The sequence below is a fragment of the Arvicola amphibius genome, chromosome 6 (assembly GCF_903992535.2).
Source record: "Arvicola amphibius chromosome 6, mArvAmp1.2, whole genome shotgun sequence".
NCBI lineage: Eukaryota > Metazoa > Chordata > Mammalia > Rodentia > Cricetidae > Arvicola > Arvicola amphibius.
Genome location: NC_052052.2, coordinates 32,839,474 through 32,866,372, shown reverse-complemented (window position 1 = coordinate 32,866,372; position 26,899 = coordinate 32,839,474). Strand labels below are relative to the sequence as shown.

The following is a 26,899-nucleotide window of genomic DNA, read 5'->3' as shown; positions in this document are numbered from 1 at the left end:
AAAAGAGTTCAGATCATGTGATGCCATTTATGAAAAGTCATTTATTTACTTATTTATTTAGTTTTATTTTGTTTTTATTGCTGTTTTTTTTTTGGTTTTTTTTTTTGGTTTTTCGAGACAGGGTTTCCCTGTAGTTTCTAGAGCCTGTCCTGGAACTAGCTCTCTAGCTCTTGTAGAACAGGCTGGCCTCGAACTCAGAGATCCGCCTGCCTCTGCCTCCCGAGTGCTGGGATTAAAGGCGTGCGCCACCGCCGCCCGGCCTTATTGCTGTTTTTTGAGACAAGGTCTTACCGTGTAGTCCTGGCTGTCCTAGAACTCACTCTGTAGACTGACCTTAAAATCACAGAGTTCTGCCTGCCTCTGTCTCTCAAGTGCTAGGACTAAAGGCCTGCACCACCATCTTGGCCTATGAAATGTTTTAAACCATGCAAAGAAATACTAGATTTTTATGGACGTATACAACAGATTTACTAAAGATATAAATTCACTCATGGGAGTGACAAGTGGCCCACCTAAGATGGCAATAAAAATATTGAAATTATGTTCACTTAAATAAAGTATGATTTTAACAATTTTGTTTGTTTTTTCTCTGTGTAACCCTGGAACTCACTCCGTAGACTAGGTTGACTTCAGAGATCTACCTGCCTCTGCCTCCTGAGGGCTGAGATGAAATGTGTACACCAACAGGCTATAACAATTCTTTTTTACACAAACACACACACCACACACACACACACACACACACACACACACACCCCGCAATTCAGAGTCTCACTATGTAACCCAAGGCTGACTCACAAAGATCCTCCTGTGGCATGGACCACCACATGTGGTTTGAATTACTTGTCTGATCAAATTACTTAAACCTTGTTTTTGTTGTTGCTGTTGTTAATGTTGTTTCAAAGGCTTAAGCCTTTTGTTTATGCCCCTCGGCAAGAAGGAAGGCCTTTGTGTTCCAGGCCGTAGTGACTCTGTCTCACTGATTAGGGAGAGAACTGAGAAACTATAGCCTGGGGATAAATAAGCTTTAAATTTTATTGTGGACACCTGAAATATTCTGTCTTCCTAGAGTGTTAAAATCAAGGCCCTTTGTTTCCATTGATTTATGGAAACTAAAGAGCACTTACATAAATCCAATTTTCCCCTAAACAAAACAAAGAAGCTAAATTTCTAATGCTTTAAATGGGATAAACAAAAGAAAACAAAAGCATTTCTTGTAGACAACGTTAGGAAGAAATGATTTTTGAGCCAGGGCTGCAGAGGCAGGTGGATCTCTGAGTTCGAGACCAGTCTGGTCTACAGATCTAATTCCAGAACAGCCAGGAGTAGACAGAAAAATCAAACAACAACAACAATAAAAAAGTGGTTTGGACTGGGCAGTGGTGGCGCACGCCTTTAATACCAGCACTTGGGAGGCAGAGGCAGAAGGATCTCTGTGAGTTCGAGGCCAGCCTGGTCTACAAGAGCTAGTTCCAGGACAAGCAGGGCTACACAGAGAAACCCTGTCTAGACAAACAATAACAACAAAATTTATTAACTGTACCCTGTGGCCCGAGTGTCCCTGCCTACCATTCCTGCGCACACTAAATAACCAATCAATTCATTATTTTCCAAAAAGAAAGAGGCAAAGTGTAAAAAGTGTGTGCAGTGTGGTGGCGCTTGTGTAAGACAGGAAGCAAAAGGCCTGTGCCTGCCCAATGTGGACGGCCGAAGAAGGGAGCAGAAGGTGGTGCCCCTGGGGGACCACACTGCGGGAGGATGGGGTGGAAGGAATATGGGGCTGGAGGTCTGGGAGAGGGATGAGAGGGAGAGCTTCTATGAACAGATTTCCTGTACCGTCCTGAATTCTTTTGCAAAAGTACCTGACTGTGAACATCTGGACTCCCAAGCTGTGGTGAAGCTTGGCCCTTTCAATCCTGGTCTTTCTTGGTTTGCTCCTCCCAGCCTGGGATGCTGTTTCCCCCTCCTCGGGCCCCTTCTATCTCCCTGGGTTTGCTTCCCGAGGCTAAACGTCTCTGGAGCCTCTTGCTCCTGCACGCTCATGACAGACTTGGTCTTGTCTCTTTTTCGGTGGTTTTCCCAGGAATTCCTTTTCCTTTGCTTCATATTTTTCCTGAAGATTGATGGGTTCTCTGTCAGGATCACAATTAAAAAACAAACAAAAACTTTGAAAAAAGAAAGAAAGAAAAATCAAGTTAGGGCTGGAGAGAAGGCTCAGCAGTAAAGAGCACTGGCTGACCGTGCAAGGGCACGAGCCCATTTCTCGGCCCCACTCTCCTTTCTTTCTCTTATTTTTTTGCTTGTTTGGTTTTTTCTTTGTGTGTGTGTGTGTGTGTGTGTGTGTAAAACAGTAATATGCATACAAGTGCCCTCAGAGGCCAGAAGAGGGACTCTATGTGAGTGTTGAGAACTAAACCTGAGTCCTCTGAAAGATCAGTGTTCTTTTTATTTTTTCTTTTATTTTTTTTTAAAAGATATCGTTTTTTCATTTTACACACCAATCCCAGTTCCCACTGCCTCCCCTCCTCCCATTCCCTCCACCTGTCTCTCTACCCCATCTCCTTCCACTCCTCAGAGAGGGTGAGACACATTGCTCTGAGGAGGGTCCAAGGCCCTCCCTACTATATCCAGGCTGAGCAAGGTATTCATTCGAGGAAATGGGTTCCCAAAAAGCCAGTACATGCAGTAGGGATAAATCCTGGTACCATTGCCAGTGGCCCTGCAGTCTGCCCCAGCCATACAACTGTCACCCACATTCAGAGGGTCTAGTTTGGTCCTATGCTGGTTCCTTTCCTCTCTGGCCAGAGTTGGTGAGCTCCCATTAGCTCAGGTAAACTGTTTCAGTGGATGAACCCATCATGGCCTTGACCTCTTTGCTCGTATTCTCATTCTTCCCACTCTTCAACTGGACTTTGGGAGCTCAGCCCAGTGCTCCACTGTGGGTTTCTGTCTCTGTTTCCATCAGTTGCTGGATGAAGGTTGTATGGTGATATTTTTTTTTCTTTTTTTGGTTTTTCGAGACAGGGTTTCTCTGCAGCTTTTTTAGAGCCTGTCCTGGAACTAGCTCTTGTAGACCAGGCTGGCCTCGAACTCACAGAGATCCGCCTGCCTCTGCCTCCCGAGTGCTGGGATTAAAGGCATGCGCCACCACTGCCCGGCTTGTTTGGTGATATTTAAGATAGTCATCAGTCTGACTACAGGTCAAGGCTAGTTTGGGCACCCTCTCCTCTATTGCTTAGGTTCTTAGCTGGGGTCATCCTTGTGGATTCCTGGGAATTTCTCTAGTGCCAGGTTTCTTGTTAACCCCATAATGGCTCCCTCAATCAAAATATCTCTTTCCTTGCTCACATCTCTGTCCTTCCTCCATCTTGACTATCGTGTTCCCTCAAGTTCTCCTCCCTCTTCCCCTTCTTCCCTCCTCTTCCCCTTCTCCTCCCATCCCCATGCTCCCAATTTTATCAGACAATCAATCTTGTCTATTTCCCCTTTGCAGGTGGATCTATGTATTTTTCTAGGGTTCACCTTGTTACTTAGCTTCTCTAGGATCATGAACTATAGGCTTAATATCCTTTGTTTTACAGTTAGTATCCACTTATGAGTGAGTTCATCTTTCTGGGTCTGGATTACCTCATTTAAGATGGTTTTTTTCTAGGTCCATCCATTTTCATGCAAAGTTCAAGATGTCATTGTTTTTACTGCTGAGTAGTACTCTAATATGTAAATGTACCAGAGACAAGGTTTCTCTGTAGCTTTGGAACCTGTCCTAGAACTAGCTCTGTAGACCAGGCTGGCCTCAAACTAACAGAGACCCACCTGCCTCTGCCTCCCAAGTACTGGGATTAAAGGTGTGTGCCACCACTGCCCAGCAAGATCAGTGTTCTTAACCACTGAGCCAGTACCATGGTCCCCACTTCTATTTTTCAGTGCAAAATTTGCACTGGAAATTATCTCATAACTACAGAGATTCTTTCAGTCACATCCCCTCATTTCTGTGGATGAACTAACATGAATCATACCATTTTTCCTTCCGATATTTTACAGTTGCTCACCTTGTGCATAGTGTTTCTAGACATGGGATAATAACCTTACACATAGCGTGTCTTCAGGGTGACCTCCAAGGGCACCAAACATGCACACAGTATATATATATATATATATATATATATATCCATGCAAGTGAAACACTTATACACATAAAAGTAATTATTAAGTAACCAGCTCTTCACCTGCTTGACTTTTCATCTTGGTGAGTATGAGGCTGCATCTTAGAGTTATTCTAACTTAACTTTTTCCAGGTACCACTGGGTTTGTTCATTCTGTAGTGTCAGATCTCTTTTTTCCCAGGTACCAATCCTCCCTCCCTGTGGTAGTTTGAACCATAATGGGCTCATATGCTAGAATGTTTAGTGCCCAGTTGTATAACTGTCTGGGAAGGATTAGGAGGTGTTGTAGATGGAATGGCGGGCTGTGTCCTGCCACCTAGCTAGCTTTACCCAAAATAATTACACGGAAACTGTATTCATTTAAACACTGCCTGGCCCATTAGTTTCAGCCTCTTATTGGCTAACTTCTCACATCTTGCTTTAACCCATATTTAGTAATCTATATAGCACCACGAGGTGGTCGCTTACCAGGAGAGATCTTAACCTGCATCTGTCTTGGAGAGAAGCATGGCGACTGCCTGAAGCATCTGCCTTCTCTCTCCCAGAATTCTGTTCTGTCTACTCCGCCTACCTAATTTTCTGCCCTATTAAAGGGGCCAAGGCAGTTTCTTTATTAACCAATAAAAGTAACACATAGACACTCCTCCATCAAGGTGTGACCTTGTTGGAGGATGCTTCACCCAGGATGGACTTTGTGGTTCAAAAGTGGGCTCCAGGCCCAGAGTTTCTCTCTCTCTGCCTGCAACTGTTGAATCATATGTAAGCTCTCAGCTACTTCTCCAGTACTGTGTCTGCCTACCTCCATGTGGGCCTGGAATTCACATCACCCTGCCCTAGAGTCTCAAGAGTCAGAGTCCAAGTTTGAGCCATGACACCAGAGGCAACTCTTAGTCATTCCCAGTCTTTTCCTCCTTTAGTGTGTTCACCGGTCCCTTCATTTGTCGGTGCTCGTTTGTGTTTTTAATTTTCGAGTTTCTCTTTCAAGAAGGTTTCTGTGTATGTCTGTTTGTTTCTTGTTTGTTTTGAAGTAGGGTCTCTCTACATAACCCTAACTGTCCTAGAACCCACAGAGGTCCATCTGCCTCTGTCTCCTGAGTGCTGGGATTAAAAGAGTGTATGCCCAGCCTGGTTCTCTAGAGGTTTGTTTATTTATTTTTACTTTATGTGTATGAGTGCCTACGTGTGTGTGCCTGGTACCGGCAGAGGTCGGAAGAGGGTCCCCACCACACGGGTGCTAGGAACCTGATTCAGGTCCCTCAGGAAGAGGAACATGTGCTCCTAACCCCCTAAGTCATCTCCAGTCATCTCTGGAAAGTGTCTCTAACCCGACTTCAAGAGGTTTTGTTTGATTTTGCAGCAGGGTCTCATGTAGCCCAGGCTGGCCTCAAGGATCTGCTGAAGATGACCTTGAACTCTTAATTTTCCTGCTTCTGTCTTTCAAGTTCAGGTACTTCCTGTGCCCACCATACCCAGCTTCTCTTTCGCACCCTCGGATGTTTGCAGACAATTCAGGGTGGTGGCTGTGCTGTCTTTTGGCAGCGTGGCTGTGGAAATGTTCATCGCCTGAGATATTTTGAGTCTCATTTTCTGGCTTTTTTTTTTTTTGCAGAAAATTTGTTTTAATTTCATCTTATTTCACCATTTATTTATTTATTTATTTTTAAAAACAGATTTTTTTCCATACATTCTCTCTCTCTCTCTCTCTCTCTCTCTCTCTCTCTCTCTCTCTCTCTCTTTCTCTCTCTCTCGGTTTTTTGAGACAGGGTTTCTCTGTGCCTCTTCGGCTGTTCTGGAACTCACTTTTAGATCAGGCTGGCCTCAAACTCACAGAGATCTGCCTGCCAGGCCTGGCTCAAAAATTATTTGTTACTAGCACTTTCTATGAGAAATGTTTTTGTTTTGTTTATCCCATTTAAATTATTAGAAATTTGCCAGGAAGTGGTGGCGCACGCCTTTAATCTCAGCACTCAGGAGGCAAAGGCAAGCAGATCTCTGTGAGTTTGAGGCCAGCCTGGTCTACAAGAGCTAGTTCCAGGACAGGCTCCAAAAACTACAGAGACACCCTGTCTCGAAAAAACAAAAAAAAAAAACAACAAAACAAACAAACAAACAAAAGGTATTAGAAATTTAGCTTCTTGGTTTCGTTTAAGACAAAATTGAATTTGTGCTAGAATTAAAGGCGTGTGCCACCACACCTGGCCATACAATATTTCATATTTCTAATCGCAGCCTCCTCCCCAACTCCTCCCAGGTCTTCCTGATTCCCCCATCCACCCAAATTCACACCCTTTCTTACTATCATTAGAAAATAAACAGGTATCTAAAAGAAAAAAGAATAAGACAAAATAAAAGCAATCAAACTTGAATAGAGCACAACAAACAGAAAAAAAATAAAAAATAACCAAAAACCACATATAGGCACAGAGACACACAACATTCACAGAAAAATTCCATAAAAACTCAAGACCTTTGGAATTATAACATAAAAACAAAGTTTTTTGTTTTGTTTTGTTTTTAAAAAATCAAAGACAATCATTATAAGACAAACAAACAAAATCTCTAAAAATACCACGTTTGTTGTGTTGGCCGTCTCCTGCTTGGCAGGGGGCCTGCTGAGTGTGATTTGTATACCCAGTGAGACTCTGTTGAAGAGAAGAATTTTTTTCTTTGTGAGCAATTGTCAGGTGGAGGTAGCTTCTGGGTTGGGTAGGGGGGCTTGTTTCCTCTTTCTCCTCTCAGCAGTAGGCACCATCTGACTTAGACCCATGCCTTCTGGGGCTCTTGGTTTCATCAGCTTTTGGAATAAGGGTGGTTTCCAAGATTTTTAGTTCAATGGTGCCCCCTTCTGTCCATATTGTAAAGTACAGCTTTTGACTGTCAGCTGAAAGGCTTGTTTGCTTTCTATTAACTTTTGAGTGGGGGAGGGGTGGAGACAGGGTTTCTCTGTAGCTTTGGAGCTTGTCCTGGAACTAGCTCTTGAAGACCAGGCTGACCTCAAACGCCCAGAGATCCGCCTGCCTCTGCCTCCTGAGTGCTGGGATTAAAGACTTGTATGCACCACCACTGCCCGGCTGATTGCTTTCTATTTAGACTACTTTTTTTAAACAATACAAAGACCCTGTGTGCTAGCCTCACCCTCATCTCTGTCTTGCCTTTACTCTGTCTTCCTTCTTTCACTACATTCTCCTGGTTTTGTTTTTGTTTTTTTAAGACATGGTCTTTTTTTCTTAGATTTATTATTTTTTATGTGTGTGTCTGCATCTGTGTATGGTGTGTACACCACATGTGTGTGGTTGCTGGTGGAGATCAGAAGAGACCATCAGATCCAGTAATAGGCATTTTGTGAGCTACCTCAAGTGGATGCTGGAACCAACTCCGGTCCTCAGAGCAGGACGCGCTCTGTACCTCTGAGCTGTCCCCCTAGCCTCTCTGGGTCCTTTCGATCTCTGCCTGTGCTGCTCTGACTTACCGGGATTCCTTTCATTAGAGGTGGCTTCTTCTCTCAAACTGGCTCAAGACAGGATTGCTCTTTGTAGCCCTGGCTGTCCTGGAGCTCACTCTGTAGACCAAGATCCACCTGCCTCTGCCTCCAGAGTTTCGAGATTAAAGATGTGCGCCACCACACGCAGCTAGATTTTTTTTTTTAAAAAAGCATAACTTCTCACTATGTAGCTTAGTTTGGTGCTACAAGGGTGGTTGAGGCAGGGGGCCAGTCTGGGCTATCTGGTGAATTTCAGACCAACCGGGGCTGCAGAATGAGACCTTGTACCCCAGCCCTCACATGGTAAGGACTGTGTGTTTTCAAGTCAGACTGTATCTGTTGCTTTTTTGTCCCTTACTGTAGCATGGAAGCAGCCATGAAACCTTCAGAGAAAAGTGAGCTTAACATTGCTCTAATAAATCTTTCTCTGCCTTTGTTTTTATGGGGCCGAGCATCGATCCAGGGTCATTGCACATTCTAGGCAAACTCTCGAGCCCTGAGCTACACATCCTCAGCCATTTCTCCACATCTGTAAAACATGTGCTTGGCCCATGGGGCATGAGTTGTTGACCCTTGTTCTGCACTGATATTTGGAATGTGAAAAGGTTCAGATTTGGGCAGTCATTATCATTCTCAGTAACACAGAAGTTCATATTGATTTCTTGGAGTTCTTTATATATGCAAAGTAAATACCCATTGCTGTGGCAGACAGAGATGGTACCCTGCTGCAGGGGTGCACCAAGCAGACGGTGTTCAGCTTCCAGTTATTTTAGGATCCTTCTCATCTGCAGACCTGGTCATCGATCCCATCAGTCCAGTATCTGATACAGGGTGCTGTTGAGAGACAGAGGCCTCCTGATCCACACCTGATTTATCACATTCAGCATTTGTTCCAGAAGTCCTTGTTGGTGACCGAGGAGTCCTGGGGTCTTTGCATTCCAGTCCGTCATCAGCCCAGGCTGCCTCCCTCCCCTTCCTTCATAGATGTGTATCCCAGCTAAATGCCCAACATGTCCAGTTCCCAATTCTGTCTCAGCTCCTGCTTCTGGAAGAGCCAGCCTGTGACTTGAACTTGGTAACAATGCAATTTTTTCTCAGAAGAAACCTCTTTGCCCTCATCTATTTCCCCTCCCCCTCTCTCTATCTCTCTGTGTCTCTCTCTGTCTCTCTCTCTGTCTCTCTATCTCTCTCCGTCTCTCTCTCTGTCTATCTCTCTCTCTCTGTCTCTCTCTTTTTCTTTCTCTCTCTCTCTTTCTGACAGAGTCTCCTGTAGCTGAGACTGGTCTCAAACTTACCATGTAGCCAAAGATAACATTGAACATTTTAAAGATGTATTTATTGTGTGTGTGTTTCACCTACGTGTTTATCTGTGCACCATGTGCATGCCTGGCACCTGCAGAAGTCAGAAGAGGGTTGGAAGTCCTGGAAATGGAATTACAGATGGTTGTGAGCCATCTGGGTGACAAGAACCAAACTTGTGTCCTCTGCAAGAGCAACGAGTGCTTTTAACCACTGAGCCATCTCCCTGGGTCCTCATTTTAATTTTTATCCAAATGTATGCTATGAACATGCAGGCTCCTTCAGAGGTCAAAAGAGCCTGTCGGCTCCTTAGAGCTAGAATTACAGATGGTTATGAGCCTTGTGACACGGGTGCTGGGAACTAAACTCGGGTCTGCTGGAGGAACAGTCCTGTGTTTTAAATTTCTTTGCTTTTTGAGACAGGATCTTGCTACATATCTCTGGCTGACCTAGAACTCTGTAGACCAGGCTGGCTTTTAGCTAACCGAGATTTGCCTGCCTCTGCCTCCTGAGTGTTAGGATAAAGGTATATGCTGCCATGGCCAGCTCTCTTCCTTGATTTTAAAAAAAAAAAACTTTTGTTTTTATCTTGTGTATATGGATCCTTTGTCTGTGCATGGCACGTGTGCAGTACTGGCAGCAGCCAGAAGAGGGCTAAGATTCTGCCTGGGACTGAAATTGCAGCCAATTGTTAGCCGCTATGTGGGTGCTGGGAATGGACCCTGGGTCCCTCTGGAAGAGCACCCAGTGCTCCTAACTGCTGAGCCAACTCTCCCCCGTCAGCACGCACTCTTAATGGCTGAGCGGTCTCTCTAGCCCTGACTTTGAACTTCTGATCATCCTGCCTCCACCTTCAGAATTCTGGGAACATAGGTGTGGGTCACCGTGACTGGCTTTATATGGTGCTAAGGGTTGAACCCAGGGCACTGTGCATTCAAGGCAAGCTCTCTACCAGTTGACTTTTATTACCAGCCACTACCACCCCTTTTTAACTTAACACCCAGTTAACCTGATACTGTTCCTGTCATACCTTGTGTCTCAGCTTCCAAGTGCTGGGAACATAGGTATACGCTGCCAAACAAACCCACCCCTCCTCACACCCACTTTTAATAAATAAATAAATAAATAGATAAATAAATAAATAAATAAATAATTTATTGATTTTGTAAGTGTGGAGGTCAGAGGACAACTTGCAGGAGTTGGCTTTCTCCTTCTATTATGTGGATCCTAGGGGTTGAAGTATCTTTACCCTGTGACCTATTTGGCCTTTAATTTTTTATTCTTTGGTTTGTTGTTTGTGTTTTATTTGTTTTGTTTGTTTGTTTGAGACATGGTTTCTCTGTAGCTTTGGAGCCTGTCCTGGTCTTATAGACCAGGCTGGCCTCGAACTCACACGAGATCCGCCTGACTCTGACTCCCAAGTGCTGGGATTAAAGGCATGTTCCTGGCCTAATGCCTTTTTTTCAATAGCTTAAACATGAAGGTTTAGAGATAAGGAGTTGCTCAGAGGTAAATACATGAAAACAGGGTCATGGACTTCTCTAAGAGAATACCCGCCCCTGCCCCCTTCTTCCCTCTCCTCCGACTTCTCTGGCTGCCTCTCACTGAGTTACCAGTCTGACCTTGAACTCATTACGTAGCCCAGACAAACCTTGAATTACCTTTCTTCAGCCTCAGTCCTTTGTGTACATGCATGCTTTTGTGTCTGGGGCAATATATATATATATATATGTGTGTGTGTGCACATGCATGTGTAGGCTAACAAGCAACCTCACATGTCATTACCAAGAAATGATCTACTTTGCTGTACTGAGAAAGGGACTGGGGCTTGCCAGTTAAGCTAGGCTGGCTGACCAGTGAGCCCCTGGAGTCCTCAGACTCAGCCTCCCAGGAGCTGGGGGTCTTCCACTGGGCAGGCCACCACCCCCAGCTTTTTACGTGGGTATGGGGGTCAGACTCAGGTCTCCGTGCTTGTGTGCATTACTGTCTGAGCTATCCCCCACCCCGTTCCTGTAACTAGATATTGATTTCCAATTTCCAAAACTGTGAGGGAATGGATGCCTACCACTCAATCCACCCGTTCTTCACTTTCAGCCTAGTGGCCTTAACCGATCCACTATTCCCTCCACATCCCCACCATCGTCAACCATGGCAAATGCTCTCACTGCCTTGGCAGGGGCTCAATGTGCATTCCTTGCTTGGTAAAACTGAAACCCCATCCTTTCTTCCTATCTATCTGGGCAGTGGCACAGGGAAGGGGGTGTCTCTGTGACCACCACAGCCAGGAGAGGTAGACCCATAGGCAGGTAGAAAGGCAGTTTGGTTGAGCACAACTCAGTAGCCAGTGTTGGTTCGCACCTTGGGAGTTCGACCCCAGGTAGTTTATTTTAAGAATATTTCAGCCGGGCGGTGGTGGCGCACGCCTTTAATCCCAGCACTCGGGAGGCAGAGGCAGGCGGATCTCTGTGAGTTCGAGGCCAGCCTGGTCTACAAGAGCTAGTTCCAGGACAGGCTCCAAAAAAGCTGCAGAGAAACCCTGTCTCGAAAAACCAAAAAAAGAAAAAAAAAAAAAAAAGAATATTTCAGAACAGCACGGTTTTGCTGAAACCTTTTCTGGTGATAATGAACTCAATCCCGCGTGCACAGTGAAGCAGGCATGAATCTCCTTGAGGAACAAAGAAAGCTAAGTAAGGATTGAACGTTACTACAGGGAAACTCCTTGTAGAGTGTGTGCGACACCATGCATAAAGATGGGTTCTACACGATTGAGGAAAGCAAACTTACGATAAGCATCCTGGCGAGGTCTGATGTCCGGTCACTCGGAGAGTGGAAAGTCACCAGGCTAGAGAATGTGTCCACTCCCTGCCTTCTGAGTAGACAACAGCACTGCCTGCATTCCTTCCCTTGAAGAACATTCCAGGTTCCTTCTAGTGCTATCTGTGAGCGCAAGGACCTCCCAGTGCCTCTTCCATCTATGTGTCTGTCTGTCTGTTCGTCTAGATCTGTCTAGCCTTCTGTCTAGCTGCCCATTTTTTTGTATCCTGAGGCCGACTCTTATGTACCCTGGGCTAGTTTCAAACTCACTCTGTAGCAAAGAATGACCTTTTTTATTATATGTTTGTTGAATTATTTTATGCATGCATGTAGCACAGCGTGTGTGGAGGTCAGAGGACAGTTTGGGGGAGTCGGGTCTCTCCTTCCACCCTGGGTGCCCTGGGACTGAGTTCAGGTTGTCAGATTCAGTAAGAAACACCTTTACCTGCTGAGCCAGCTCACAGGTTTTAGACTCCTGATTCTCCTGCCTCCATCTCTGGAAGACCAAGTTACAGACGTGCGCCACCATGGCTGTGTCAGAAACTCTGTTCTGCCCCATCTCCATCAGCGCTACAAAACACGGCTGAAAAAAGCTGCCCCCTTGGCTGAGAAACTTTAATGGTGCTTCCCTCAGTGGGCACTTAACTTCCTATCAATGACTCTACATTTTTTCTAGTCCATTTATTCTCCTCTCAGAGTTAATTATTCCGTATCTTTTCCTCCCTCATCTGTGTTCCACCCTGACTCTCCAATGATGATCTGCGTCTCCCTTCACTAACAGGCCGCTGGAGAGTACTTCCTTCCAAAGCGTTCCCTTCCCGTGTGCCAGTCACAGGCTGCAGCTGCACACAGGCCCTCAGTCACCGGCTCTCCAGCTACATGCCTCAGCCCTCCCCTGCAGTCCTCCCCAAACTCCAACACCACTGCGATTCACTCTCTAGGGGAGAAAGATGCTGTTTGGGGCGAAGGGGTGGGATGCAGAAGGCTCTGGGTTTAATCCTCAGCACAAGTATACAATAATTATAACTTTTTAAAATGCATGTATATGGGTTTATATGTATGCTGGGTGTGTGTGTGTGTGTGTGTGTGTGTGTGTGTGTGTGTGTGTGTATGTAGAGGCCAGAGGACAACCTTGGACATCATCCTTAGCGATGCCGTCTGCCTTCTTTGTGTCAGGATCTCTCGTGGGACAGTAGCTCAACATTTAGGCTAGACTGACTAGTCCAAAAATCCCGGGGATCCTCCCGTCTCTGCTTACTGGGAGTCACAAATGTAACTCCATGCCTGTCTTTTACACGGATGCTAGGAATTGAAGTCAGGTCCTCATATAGTAGCTGAGACAGGAAGATGGCAAATTCCAGCCAGGGCTACCACAGCCAAACCTTCTCTTATCATTTTTTTCCTTTAATAGTTGAGTATTATTACTTGAACATCACACAATGGTACAAAGATCAGAATCTGGGTGTGATGGCACCAGACTGGAACCCCAGCACTTGGGGTACTAAGGCTGGAAGATCACCGGTCTGAGGCTATGCTGGCCACACACAAGTCCCAGGCCAGCCTGGGCTAAATAATGAAACCTTATGTTTAAAAAAAAATAGTGTCAGCCAGCATGGTCTACAGAATGAGTTCCTGGACAGCCAGGGCTACACAGTGAAACCCTGTCTCAAAAGACGAAGAAGAAGAATGTGAGCTCCATGAGGGAAGGAATTTTTGCTTTTTTAGCTAATGTTTAACTCAGGTACCTAGAGGATTGCCTGGTGCATAGTAAATGTTCAATAAACATTTATTAAATGAACAATTGGTAACGTCAACTTGCCCATAAATATAAATAGCTCAACTTCTACCACAAAAGATATTTGTAAATATTTAGGTCATTTCTTGGCAAGGGAAGAAATGTTCAATTGATTATGTGCTCATAATTAATGTTTACAACAGGAAACCTTATCAGGCTATCATTAATCAAAAACTTCGCTCTCTGGTTTTGGCAACTTTATTTCATTTGTGTGTTTATTTGGGATTATTTTGGGTTTGAACAGTGTCTCAGGCAGCCAAGGATAACCTTGAACCTGAACTGGTTTACAGAGTGAGTTCCAGGACAGCAAGGGCTGCACAGGGAAACCCTGTCTCAGAAAGAAAAAAAACAATAATTATTTTGCTTTGACTTATAACTTACATATCTGTGTGTGGGAGAGAATGCATGGGTGCAAGTGCCTGCAGAGGTAGTGTTGGGGATCCGGAGCCCTGGAGCTGGAGTTTCAGGAGGTTTTGAGCTGCCCATTCTTGGTGTTGGAACTGAACTTGGTGTTGGCTCCTCTGCCAAAAGAGCAAGAGCTTTTCAGCCACCGACTCATTTCTTCAGTCCCTACCTTGAATTCTTGATCTTGCGGTCTCCACCTTCCTAGGGCTAGGGTTACAAAGACGCGCCCCCATGTCCAGCAAGTGTGTGGGTCCCTCTGTGCATCGAGAAGAGCAAATGTTAAGCTCATCTCTCCCACTGGTAGCACTGTGGGTGTGCCCGTCTGGTTTGAGATCTTATTTCCAAAGCACAGCACACACGCCATGCCAAACTGAAAAAGGCTCCTCCAGAGAGAAAATGCTGGCTAAGAGATTTCAGAGAGATCTAAAATGGCTGAGGGGGCCTTTGTCTGATCAGTTCTGTGTGTCTTTTGTGAGTCAAAAAATCAGGGCTGGAACAACAGTTCCCGCAAGCTATTCCTTCTGTTCGTAAGAAATGTTGTGGCCCTGCTAGATGGATTCCCCCGACAGCAGTGTCTCTCCTCTGGGAAGATTTTTTAATCTAGGCCACAAATAGATTGTTTCTGACCTGCTCCTGGTGAAGGACCACCGCCCTCTGCTGCCCCTTCCCCAGCCCCCCACGCCTGCCCACCCCACGCCTGCTGCTCTCCCCAGTGTCATTTCCAATACCTCCCCTCTTCCCACAAATAGCCACCGCCATTAAAGGGCTTTAATGTTTCATTCCAAATGGATTAGTTCCTGTGACCAATAGCCAATGTAATTATAATGAATGTCGTGTTAATCCTTGCGATATTTCCCTGAGTTCAATACATCACTGTATCTCAATCTTTCGCTCTTCGGCTGCTCAATTACCCTATTAGGCTGTTGGTAATCTTTTATTGGGACTTATTTCATCTGTGGTACATGAGCTTGCTTTGGGCTCCAAGGAATTGGCCTGGCTTGTGTGATGATGGGGATATTATTCTGGTTGTGCACCACTTCTAGTCTCTCCCCTAAGCCACATTACAAAATCCCAGAGAATCAGCTGGAACGGCAAGCTTTGGACATTAACTTTCCCAATAGATGATGCTGCCGGGTCCATTAAGAAAACGTATCTAACGTTTTAGAACAAGGTGGTGATGTCACACAGAATAATATTCTAGAAGTTACTGCCAAAAAAAAAAAAAAAACTTCTGCCACTAGCAGTATGCCTCCCTAACTAGAAATTTCAAACAGCCCTCCTGCTTAAAAACACATTGCTGCTAAGTTTTAACACATAAATATTCATATACTTTATTAGGGCCACAAGAAACTAAAAAAAATGTCTAAGAGCCTAAAACAGAACCCAAAAAGCTGAGATCGGTGTTTCCATGTAGAAGGCAGGTGACCATGGAGGAAATGTTAGTTAGTACAGGTCCCTGTGTGTGAGAACTGACCCCCACAGGCTGTGAGACCAAAGAAAGAGGCAGACAGATCTGAGGCCACACAGAGTGCGGTGCAGTGGTGGCGCTGGGGAAGGGGTGCTACCAGTTGGATCCCCACCATCTGAACCTGAAGGAGGAGCATTCATACACACTGCCAGGAGGAAAGTAAACTTACCTACATTGGAAGGTACCTGGTTTACCTGAAGCAGATACCAAAGAGTCCAACATGTTCCTCCAGCCAGGGTCTGGGTCAGCTGCATCTACCAGTCTAATGGTTTTGTCCAGTGATGATCTGCTGAAAAACTATTCAGGACAAACAACCGGAATTACTGTGGGGTATCATGACAGTTATCACCCAAGATGGCTGCACTCATGTCAAGTTGAATCCATAAAGGCCCAAAGAAGGCAGAAGCAGCTGGAGAGATGGCCCAGCCAATGAAGAGCCTGCTGTGCAAGTCTGAGGAGCTGACCACAGGTCTCCCTCAGCCATGTGAGAAGCTGGGTGTAACGGTGGGGGGGGAGGGCGGGTAGTGAGGAGAGATTGGGCATCCTGGGGGGTCACTGACCAGACAGTCTAACCAAATTGATGAGTGCCACTTTCAGGTTGAGGTTCTGCTTCAAAAATAAGGTGGAGGGTGCCGAAGAAATGGTTCAGAGGTTAGGAGCACTGGCTGCTCTTCCAGAGGTCCTGAGTTCAATTCCCAGCAACCACATGGTGGCTGACAACCATCTACAATGAGATCTGGTGCCCTCTTCTGGCCTGCAGACATACATGCAGTATAGAACACTGTATACATAATAAATAAATTAAATCTTTTTAAAAAATTAGGTGGAGAGTAATGGAGCAAGACACTTGACGTGTCTTGACACAGGGACACAGGTGCACATCATAGGACAAGGGGCAAAGGGGATTGAAGGTTGATGGCTCAAGATTTTCTCATAAACTATAAACCCGTTAGAAAAGTGTCCGATCCAGTGCCAGTGAGGTGGTGGGTCAGTAGGAAAAGGCACTGGGCCCAGAAGCCTATTGACCGAAGTTCAATGCCCAAAACCCAGGTACCAGTGGAAGGGGTGAATGAACTCTACAAAACTGTCTTTTGACCTGTACACATGCCCTGTGGCACCACACACACACGGGGGCGGGAGGGGGAGAGAGAGAGAGAGAGAGAGAGAGAGAGAGAGAGAGAGAGAGAGAGAGAGAGAGAGAGAGGGAGGTCTTGATAGAAGCCCAGCGTCCTTGGGCTGCAGCTTGGTGGTAGAGTTGCTATCTGATGTGTGTGAGGCCACACCACAACATTTAACAAAAGAAAAAATTCCAATACGTATTTTGTTTTTGTCTCATTTTGCTTTTCTCTTCTTTCTCTCTTGTTAGGTAAGGTCTCACCAGGTAGCCCAAGCTGGCCTAGAACTCAAGGCTCTCTTTGCCTTGGCTTCCTAAGTACTAGAGGTGACGGGTGTGTGCCACCATGCCCAGCTGCCAGCATAGTGTGAAAAAAATAAAAATGGTAGAAGAATAGCCCTCAGCAGACACCAAGCTTTGTTATAAAATGGGACAATTCGGGCTGGAGAGATGGCTTGTCAGTGAGGAACACAGGCTGCAGCCTGCAGTGGTGGTGCACACCTTTAATCCCAGCACTTAGGGGGCAGAGGCAGAAAGTGCCTTGTGAGTTCGAGGCCAGCCTGGTCTGCACAGAGAAACCCTGTCTCATAAAACAAACAAACCAAAACAAAACAAGAGCACTGGCTGTTTTTCCAGAGGACCTGGTTCAGTCTTAGCATCCACATGGCAGCTCATAGCGGTCTGTGACTTCAGTTCTAGGGATCCAACTGCCTCATCTGGCCTCAGACTTTCAAGTCTCTGAGACCTCAGCACAACTGACTCCATGGTGGAAGTACCATTCAGGCTATAAAAATCAGCATGTAGACAGCACCACCTGCCAAAACTAAAACAAAAGCCTAATCCATCAAAGTCCATAGTTCTGGGGAAGTCTCTGAAAATACTAGCCTTGCTTTTCGGCTTCTGTGGTTCTGCTTCTGGCCAACTGTTCTTGTTAACTAAAGCATGTCAACCCAGAACATGGTTTTGTGCTTAAAAGCTCACCCTGAGAAAGGCTGGGGCTACACTGGGACCCCAAACACCCAGTGTGGCCAGTGGCCAGCTAATAAAGACTTTCTATTGGCTTAAGTCTGTGTCCAAGCAGTCTTCTCTCACGAGTGCCCTGTAACACAGAGTCTCTCCACATACAGAGTAGATTTTCAAAGCTAATATATGGCTAGCAAGGTAGCTCCGAGGGAAAAATATCTGTAGCCACGCTGATGAGATGAGTTTAATCCCAGGACCTGCACGATGGAAGGAGAGACCAGACTCCCACCTGCTGCCCTTGGATGTTCACACACACATTGTGGCACGTGTTCACACACACACACACACACACACACACACACACATACACACATTGTGGCACGTGTTCACACACACACACACACATTGTGGCACATGTGTTCACACACACACATTGTGGCACATGTATTCACACACACACAATTTTTAGAGAATATGAATGCTGGGTAATTTCAATTTGTTGAATGTCACTAAAGGCATATTTGGCCAAGATTAGTAAAACGTATTTCAGAAATTTTCAGGAAGTCATTTTTTTATGTGTGAAATATGTTTTATGAATCTTGCCATTGCATCAGCTTTGGGACTAAGGACTCCAAGCCTGAGAGATTGATATTATCTCTGGGATGAAATATCCTGACTTCCCCAAGTTTAGTAAAATGCGCCTTCAGTGGCACTCAACAAATTATGTAGCCCTGGCTGTCCTAGGACCCACTCTGTAGACCAGACTGGCCTCGAACTCAGAAATCTGCCTGTCTCTGCCTCCCAAGTGCTGGGATCAAATGTTTACACCACCACCACCCAGCTATGAGTGCGTTTTCTTTAACTTTTTATCTCTTTTTCTTTTCTTTTTCTTTCTTTCTTTCTTTTCTTTTTTTTGTTTTTTCGAGATAGAGTTTCTTTGTAGCTTTGGTGTCTGTCCTGGAACTAGCTCTTGTAGACCAGGCTGGCCTCGAACTCCCACAGATACGCCTGCCTGTGCCTCCCGAGTGCTGGGATTAAAGGTATGCACCACCACTGCCCGGCTTCTTTAACTTTTTAATAACACTTATTTATTTATCCATTTACTCATTTAGGGGGCATCCATGCCCTAGTGTGGAGGTCAGAGGACAACGTGCTGGGGTCAGTTCTCTCCTTCCTTCCATGTCAGTGCCAAGGATCAAACTCAAATTGTCAGACTTGGCGGCAAGTGCCTTAATTATTGAGTCACCTCACCAGCCCTATTGCCTACTGTGGTAAAAAGAAAGCTTCTCGTGGGATCAGGAGACGGTTCAGTTGGCAAAACGCCTGCTACAAATGCATGAGGACCTGAATCCAGAGACGCAGCATCAGTGCAGAGCCAGGCCTGCAGGTGCAACCCCAGCTCTGGAAAGGCAGGGACAGGAGAGTCCCCGGTTCTTCTTGGCAACCCAGTCTAGCCACAGGGAGTTCCAGGTTCTGTGAGAGACTTAGTGTCAGAAAATAAGGTGGAGGGGTGGTGAGCTGCCTCGGTGGGTAAAGGCTCCAAGACTGTTTAATCCCAGGAACTCACACGCTGGAAGATGAGAACCAAATTCCAGAAAGTTGTCCTCTGACACCCCCCCCCCCACACACACACACACACGCACACACGCACGCACGCACGCACGCACACACACATGCACGCACGCTCACGGCCTTCTTGGGACACTAACTCTCCCTCCAGCTATCCATTTTACTGCACCTTTCTCTTGCAAAACTCCTTGGAAAACACTCTACCCCCCCCCAACTCCAAATGCTCCTCTGTGCTTTGTTGGACAGTCTGCAGGCCATTTCCTGAGAGCACCTGTCAGCAGCATCAATGACCTTCCTCATATCAAATAAAGCCCCCTTCTGGGTGGCGGAGGTACTGCAGTCCTGGTTCATGTCTTTGTAGCTGGGGGTGGGCCACCGTGCTGGAAGTAGGCTCCCGGGCCAGAGTCTCAGCAGTCGCCGCTCATAAGCAGCCTGCGTCACGGCCACCTCTGCCACCTCCATTTCCAGAAACTGCTCAAAATAGACCTTGTACTCCACGAAGATCTACTAAGGGTGCCCAGATGGCTGCAGCGGGTGGAAGGGACCAAAGAGGAGCAGGAAGCAACTGAAAGACAGCAGAGACGGGAGAAGAGCTAAGTAAGGCATGCACCCCACTTTTGTAGAACCCTATGCTGTCCAAACTGCAAACCTAGCAGAAGGACCTGACCAGACTCTCCCAGCAGGTGAGCAGCGTGCCTCTGAGGCTGGTATCCACAAGGCTTAGAAAGCCTGAACCAGACGACCCAAAACCCTGAGCTTTTCATCAGATTGCCACAGAAACTGACCAAATCAGTCCAGAGTAGAAGTCGAAAGAGTCTCTGCTCAGTGTCCAGAAAAGTGACAACCAATTATCTGTTGTTTCCCACCGTCGTCCCATTGAGCTAGCCATTCCGGTCTTCCAGATCCTGTCCTAGGATGGAGAGGTAGCACACGCCTTTAAACCAAGCACTCAGGAGAGAGTGGCAGGCGAACTCTGTGAGTTCCAGTCCAACCTGGTCTACAGAGCAAGTTCCAGGACATCTAGGGCTGTTACACAGAGAAACCCAAATAAATGAGTCACTTACCAAGTAAATGCTTAGACCTCAGTTCACTTGACCTTTGGCACAGTTGTTCACCCCTCCTCCCTCAAACACCTGTTCCTCTTGGCTCTGTTGCCCAGGCTGGAGCGAATGCCTCAGCTCAAATGATCCTGACACATTAGCCTCCTGAGTGACTGTGACTGCCATCAGTCTCCAGCCACCCGGTGCTACCTTTCCTCAATCTCTTCCTGCAGGGCTGTCCTTCCCAGCTTAGGCACCTCCTCCCCCTGACTCCTTGGCTCTCCTTTGTTCTATTTGCATTTACTTCCTTAGTGCTGGCACCCAATTCTGTGGTCTTGAACTTCTTCCCACTGCTGACTCAGCTGCTCCCTCCCCCAATTCCTCGATTTTTCTCCCCTGCCATCCCGTCTTTGTTTAGACATAAGGACTATGTCCAAATTGGCTCACCTGAAACTTCCGGCAATCCTCTTACCTTCATTGCCTTTCCCTCCAAGTGCTGGGAATACCATTACAGGCCACCACACCGATCTACCTGGATTCCTCGCCCCCAAGACTAGGTCTCAGGGAGCCTGGGCTGACTTTGAACTGGCTGCATAGCTGACCCTAGCTCGGACTCCACTTGGCACAGCCACACACGGCTTAGGTGGTGCTGGGGCTTCACGCAGGCCGAGCGGGCACTCTACCAGCCAGCTCTGCTCTCAGCCCCTCTAACTAAGCATCTAGTCAATATCTCCACAAATATATCCCCAAGGGTCCCCTTAGCCTCTCACACAAACCTGCTCTTGCCAGAGGAGAAAGAGAGAGAAGGAAGAACAGGAGGCCAAAAGTTGATGAGCTGAGACTGGGAAGATTTTTTCTGTCTTCAGTTTTTTTGATTTTGGATTTTTTTGTTTGTTTGTTTGTTTTGTTTGTTTGTTTAGTTGGTTGGTTGATTGGTTTTTGAGACAGGGTCTCTAAAACTGCTAAGTAAACCAGGCTGACCTTAAACTCATAGGGACCTGCCTGCCTCTGCACCCTGAATTCTGGGATTAACCATGTGATCCACACACAAAGCAAACTTTTTTTCTTTGGTTATTCAAGACAGGGTTTCTCCATAGCTATGGAGCCAGTCCTGGAACTCGCTCTATAGACCAGGCCTCCTCAAACTCAGAGATCCGCCTGCCTCTGCCTCCCAAGTGCTGGGATTAAAGGCATGTGCCACCACTGCCTGGCTATTTCTTTTTCTTTTAATTAATGGAGACTTTAAATACACAGAGTAGGCAACTGAGATTGAGAAGTTCAAGAAAGAAGTACAGATCAGGGAATCCAGAGCCCAGGAGGCTGTGGAGCCCTGCAGTTGCCTCTCGCCTACTCTCTAAGCCTGAGAACAGCCAGGGGCCACAGTACCCACTGTGGGAGAAACACTGGGGAATAAAGTTGGGGTGGGGGGAGTAACAGACCAGGAGGTGGTGGGCGCACACCTTTAAACCCAGCATAAGGAGACAGAGGCAGGCAGAGATCTGTGAGTTCAAGGCTGGCCTGGTCTAAAGAGTGAGTTCCGGGACTGCCAGAGTTACACAGAGAAACACAATCTCAAGAAGAAGAAGGGGTAGGGGGGAGAAGGGAGAGAGGAGGGAGGAAGAAGAACTGGAAAAAAGAGCAGACATTGGCTGAAGCAGGAAGGTACCAAAGAGCAGAGCAGAGGCTGGCCAGGCAGCTGGCACCTTTGAGGTTGCAGTGTGGCTTCTTGACCAGGTCATGAGATGTCTGCCCTCCTCCGCACACACAGCTAGGAGAAACCATAGACTCTTTCCCTCAGCATCCCCTGAAGTAAGGAGTAAGGAGGGATCCCACTGAGCCTCCTGTTCCCAGGGCCTCCTCTCTGAAGAAGTTCTTGTCTTTGCTAAGTTCCTTCACTCTCAGCCAACCAAATGTCCCTACTTACTGCTGGTGGCTGTGAGACCAGGTCTGCTTCAGCCTCTTAGTTCCAGGAGTTGACTGATTTGGTTTTGACTTCGGAAGTTATCAGTGAGATAACTGCACCTAGGAGAAGGAAATGGCTGAAGGAAACACAGGCAAGGACGGAGGTGGGCACAGTGAATGGTCCCACCCTCCTGAATGGGTCCAGGCTCTTACACGTGTTAGTTACCACAGGTGTAGGGGACGGGCTTTGTCACCTCCATTGCTCACAGGCCCCGGGCGCCCTCACCATGTGATGTCTTCATGGGACCCAGAAAGAAGACCTCATCGGAGTCTACCCTTTCTTTCCATCTCATACTTCATAGGCCCCCAACAGCGAGCCTAAGACATTTCACTCCTTGTAAATGTGTATAGGCTGTATGTGAGTGTGTTGTAGGTGAGTGTGTGAAAGTGTGTGTTATATGTGTGTGTGCTGTAGGTGAGTGTGTGTTATATGTGTGCACCATGGTGTATGCGTGTGCTATACGTGAGTATGTATGTTGTGAATGTGTGTTGTATTGTGTGAGTGAGTGTGTGAGTGTATGTGTGAGTGTGTTGTACGTGTGTGAGTGTGTGTTGTATGTGTGTGAGTGTGTGCTGTGTGTGTGTGAGTGTGTGCTGTATGTGTGTGAGTGTGTTGCTATATGTGAGTGTGTGTGTTGTATGTGTGCACCATGGTGTGTGTGTGTGTGCTGTATGTGAGTGTGTATGTTGTAAGTGTGTATTGTATGTGTGTGAGTGTGTGTGTGAGTGTGTGTGCCATATGTGTGCACCATGGTGCACATGCAGAGGTCCGAGAACAGCTTGCAGAGTGAGCTCTCTCTCTCCTTCCACCATGTGGTTCCAGGGATAGGACTTAGGTCTGCAGGTGTGGTGACAGGCACCTGAACCATTTCAGTGGATTGTTTCCCAAAAGTTTGAGTGGAAAGTGGAAATCTGTGACCTCGTGTTGGTGCCTCTCTGAAGTAAACAATTGTCAAAGCCCGGATTCTGACCTTGGAAAACATTGCCAGCAGAGCAGAGATTAAAACTTTGTGGTGCGTCCTCTTGTGAGTACGGAATGTTCCACCCCATAGTGAGGCAGTTTAGGAAAATCTACCCATCGCTGAGTGAACCATGCACCCTAGGAGAGCGAGATCAAGGCCAAAGGGGAGGGGAGGAAGAAGGCGGCTACTGAGAGAGAAGCCTCAATTCCTTCTACGCAAGTAACAGGGAGGACGGTCCAGGGCACTGGCAGGTAGGCAGCTGCTGCCCCGACTCACACAGTCAGTAGAGAGCTGTGCCCAGAAGCTGCACCACTCACGGCCAGAATAAAGTGACATAAGGGGCCTCCCGATGACACAGCCAGACAGTGGAGCACGCCCCAACACTCAGGAGGGAGAAGCAGGAATAACAGGAGTTCAAGGCCAACCTCGAGGAAACTTTGAGGACAGTCAGGGCTATATAAGACCCTATCTCAAAATAAAATTAAATAAACTGTAAGCCTGGTGTGGTGGTCCATGCCTGTCACCCCAGCTCTTAGGAGAAGAGGTATAAGGATGGCTATAATGACGTCAGGCATTTTCACATAATGAGTTCTAGCTGAGTGAGCTGGGTTCTCAGCCATAGCTAAGATGAGGACTAAACCTAAAGTGCCCATTAACAAAGGTAGAATACAGCTAGGCAGTGGTGGCACACATTTTTAATCCCAACACTCAGGGGCAGAGGCGGGTGGATCTCTATGAGTTCAAGGCCACAGTGGTTAAGAGCACTGCCTGCTCTTCCAAAGGTCCTGAGTTCAATTCCCAGCAACCACATGGTGGCTGACAACCAACTGTAATGAGATCTGGTGTTCTCTTGAAGAAGAGACCTGGTCAGTCATCCTCATCACCTTAGACCATGAAACCCAATATGGACAAGTTCAACAGAGCCGCCATATACGGGCTGCACATGCATGCTTCAGTACTGCCGGGCATAGATTTCATTCATTTCATTTCTGGTCTATAAAGCAAGTTTCAGGACTGTCAGGGCTATATATCCCAAGAAATCAAAAAAATCCCAACCAAAACAAAAGATTATCACACACTGGCAAGGACATGGAAAGAGGGATTCTGCTCTGCTGGTGGAGATATAAATCACAGTCATGACCGAAAACAAGATGGAGCTTCTTCATAGACAGAGCTACCACTTGATCCAGCAGCCCCGCCGGGGGGTATTTATATAAAAGCATTGCAAGCTGTGCATTGAAGATGTCTGCACCCCCATGTTTGTTGCAGTAACATACAGACTCAACCTAAGTGTCCCCCAGCTTATGAATGGAGGAAGAAGGTGTGTGTTACATACATCATGGGATACTGTTTTGATACAAAGGAATGGTGTTGTGGCATTTTATAGCAACTTGGGTGGGGAGTGTGGAATATTATTAAATGAAACAAATTAGTCTAGAAAGAAAAATACTATGTGTTCTCACTTATACGTGGAAGCTGAAGTTGATTTCAAAGTTGAGAGTAGTGGTTACCAGAGCCTGGGAAGGAAGGCGATGGAGAGAGGATGTTCAGGGGATGGAAGAATATGTTTGGACTAGGGGAGTAACTGTGTGTGTGTGTGTGTGTACATATCCATGTGTGTGTATACATATCCGTGTGTGTATACATATCCATGTGTGTGTATACATATCCATGTGTGTGTATACATATCCATGTGTGTATATACATATCCATGTGTGTGCATGCTTGTGGGGGTCCCTATAAGCATCATAAATGGTAGGGAAATGATGATCTGGGTGATATAAGAAGAAAAATTCAGCCGGGTGATGGTGGCGCACACCTTTAATCCCAGCACTCAGGAGACAGAGGTAGATAGATCTTTGTGAGTTTGAAGCCAGCCTGGTCTACAAGAGCTAGTTCCAGGACAACCAGGGCTACACAGAGAAACCCTGACTCAAAAACAAAACAAAACCCCAAAAAAGAAAAACTCAGTTCAGCCCAACTTAGTTGGTGCTGGTTCAGATTCTAGAGTCCGACACCAAGCCAGTTTATTTTAGACATATTTAAGTACAATGTAATTTTTGAAAAAAGTTTCCTGGTAACAATGATCTCAATTCCACAGGCACTATAAAGATTAAGGTGTGACTACTTCAAAACTCACTTGCATAGAGAATGTGACCTCGGCCATGAAGCTGGGTTCTATAGCTTAAGGGCCTAGGATCTGGTGTGGCTTCCGAGATAGCAGAGGTCAGCAGACTGTACTTGTGATATCCCCCCCCCCTAAGGACAGGCTCTGATGACTCAGAAACAAAGCTAAAGATAAAGGTCTAGGGAGGGAGAGTTTGGGATGAATATGCTAGGGAATTTGGGTGGGCTCTGGCTCTACAGATAGCGAAGGTCACCAGGCAATTAACAACGTCCACTTCTAGCCTCCTGGGCAGAAAACAGGTATTCATTCCCTTCACTGAAGAGATGACCCTTCGTGATTAGCGTTCCTGCACTCCCCGGTGCTGAGCTGCGCACTCGTACCTTCTCCATATGTTCATGTGTGTTTGCATGTTCATATGTGTGTGTGTGCATGTATCCTGGCACTGGGGTTACAGACATATGCCCCTGAAACATGGGTTCTGGGGATCTTAACTCAGTTCCTCATGCTTGTGCAGGGAGCACTTTAGAGCCAGGATTGTAGCTTCTAGTGTTCTACAGCACTGAAGGGTAGCTGTGGTCGACAACTGTAGGTTCCAAACTAGCCAGTAGGGGGGTTCGAGGTGTAGCTCGGTAATAAAACATATACTGAGGCTCTGGGTTCTATCCACTCCCTAATAAAACATAAACTGCTTTCCCAACTTGGGCCCGGCAGAATGGCTCCGGCAAAGAAAGGTGGCGAGAAGAAGAAGGGCCGTTCTACCATCAACCAGGTGGTGACCCGAGAATACACCATTAACATTCACAAGCGCATCCATGGCGTGATCCTCAAGAAACATGCCCCTAGGGCACTCAAAGAAATCCAAATTTACCATGAAGATGTGTGGATTGACACCAGGCTTAATAAAGCCGTCTGGGCCAAAGGAATAAGGAATGTTCCATACTGTATCAGGGCACGTTTGTCCAGAAAACATAATGAGGATGAGGTCTCACCAAACAATCTCTACACATTGGTAATTTAATGTACCTGTTACCACATTCAAAAATCTACAGTCAATGTGCATGAGAACTAACCAGCTGAATGGAGAACTGCCTCACACACACACACACACACACACACACACACACACACACACACACTGAGGCTCTTGGTTCTATCCCAGCACCCCTACTCCCTAAAGAAAAGAGATAAAAGAGGAAGAAAAAAGTTCCAATGCAAGGAAATGGTATCTGAAGTGACAGATGTGTGGGTGCCCAATCTAATCATTATGCGGGGGATACACGCATTGAAATGTCATACTGTACCCCATATATAAGTATAATTACTATGTGTCAATTAAAAATTTTAAGATATAAGTCAGGCGGTAATGGTGCATGCCTTTAATCCCAACACTTGGGAAGCAGAGGCAGGAGGATCTCTGTGAGTTTGAGACCAGCCTAATCTATAAAGCAAGTTCCAGGACAGCCAGGGCTACACAGAGAAACCCTGCCTTGAAAAATAAAAACAAACAAACAAGAAATCACAGCTTTGAAAAGTTTATTGTTTATTTACTATTGTTATGTTTGTGAGAGAGTATGGTATAGGGGTGAAAATCACAGACAACTTTCAGGAGTTGAAACTCTCACTCCATTGTGGATCTCAGGGATCAAGCTCAGGCCATGAGACCGACATTTGCAAGCACAAACACTGAGTCTCAGGCCTTTGTTTTTATTTTGGTTTGTTTTGTTTTTGAGACAGGC

The 26,899-nt window shown here is 46.3% G+C and overlaps 2 protein-coding genes across 2 annotated transcripts in view; one reads left to right on the top strand and one right to left on the bottom strand.

Annotated features, from left to right (window-relative positions):
• The window catches only part of Klf17 (Kruppel like factor 17), a 28,791-nt gene extending 8,691 nt beyond the window's left edge, over window positions 1-20,100 (bottom strand). The window contains exons 1-2 of the mRNA XM_038333603.1: window positions 19,857-20,100; window positions 15,595-15,722 (exon numbers count right to left, since the gene is read on the bottom strand). Coding sequence (XP_038189531.1) covers window positions 15,595-15,647 — 53 coding nt within the window. The 5' untranslated portion in view covers window positions 15,648-15,722; window positions 19,857-20,100. The remainder of the gene's footprint in view (window positions 1-15,594; window positions 15,723-19,856) is intronic.
• A 5,775-nt stretch (window positions 20,101-25,875) lies between these two features.
• LOC119817910 (60S ribosomal protein L31-like) lies at window positions 25,876-26,181 on the top strand. Its single transcript, XM_038335367.1, has one exon. It carries the CDS (start codon window positions 25,876-25,878, stop codon window positions 26,179-26,181), a length of 306 nt encoding a protein of 101 aa, XP_038191295.1.
• Window positions 26,182-26,899: the final 718 nt, after the last annotated feature.

Excerpts from the sequence above, each read along its gene's own strand:
- LOC119817910 (XM_038335367.1), top strand. The coding sequence starts at position 25,876 with ATGGCTCCGGCAAAGAAAGGTGGCGAGAAGAAGAAGGGCCGTTCTACC.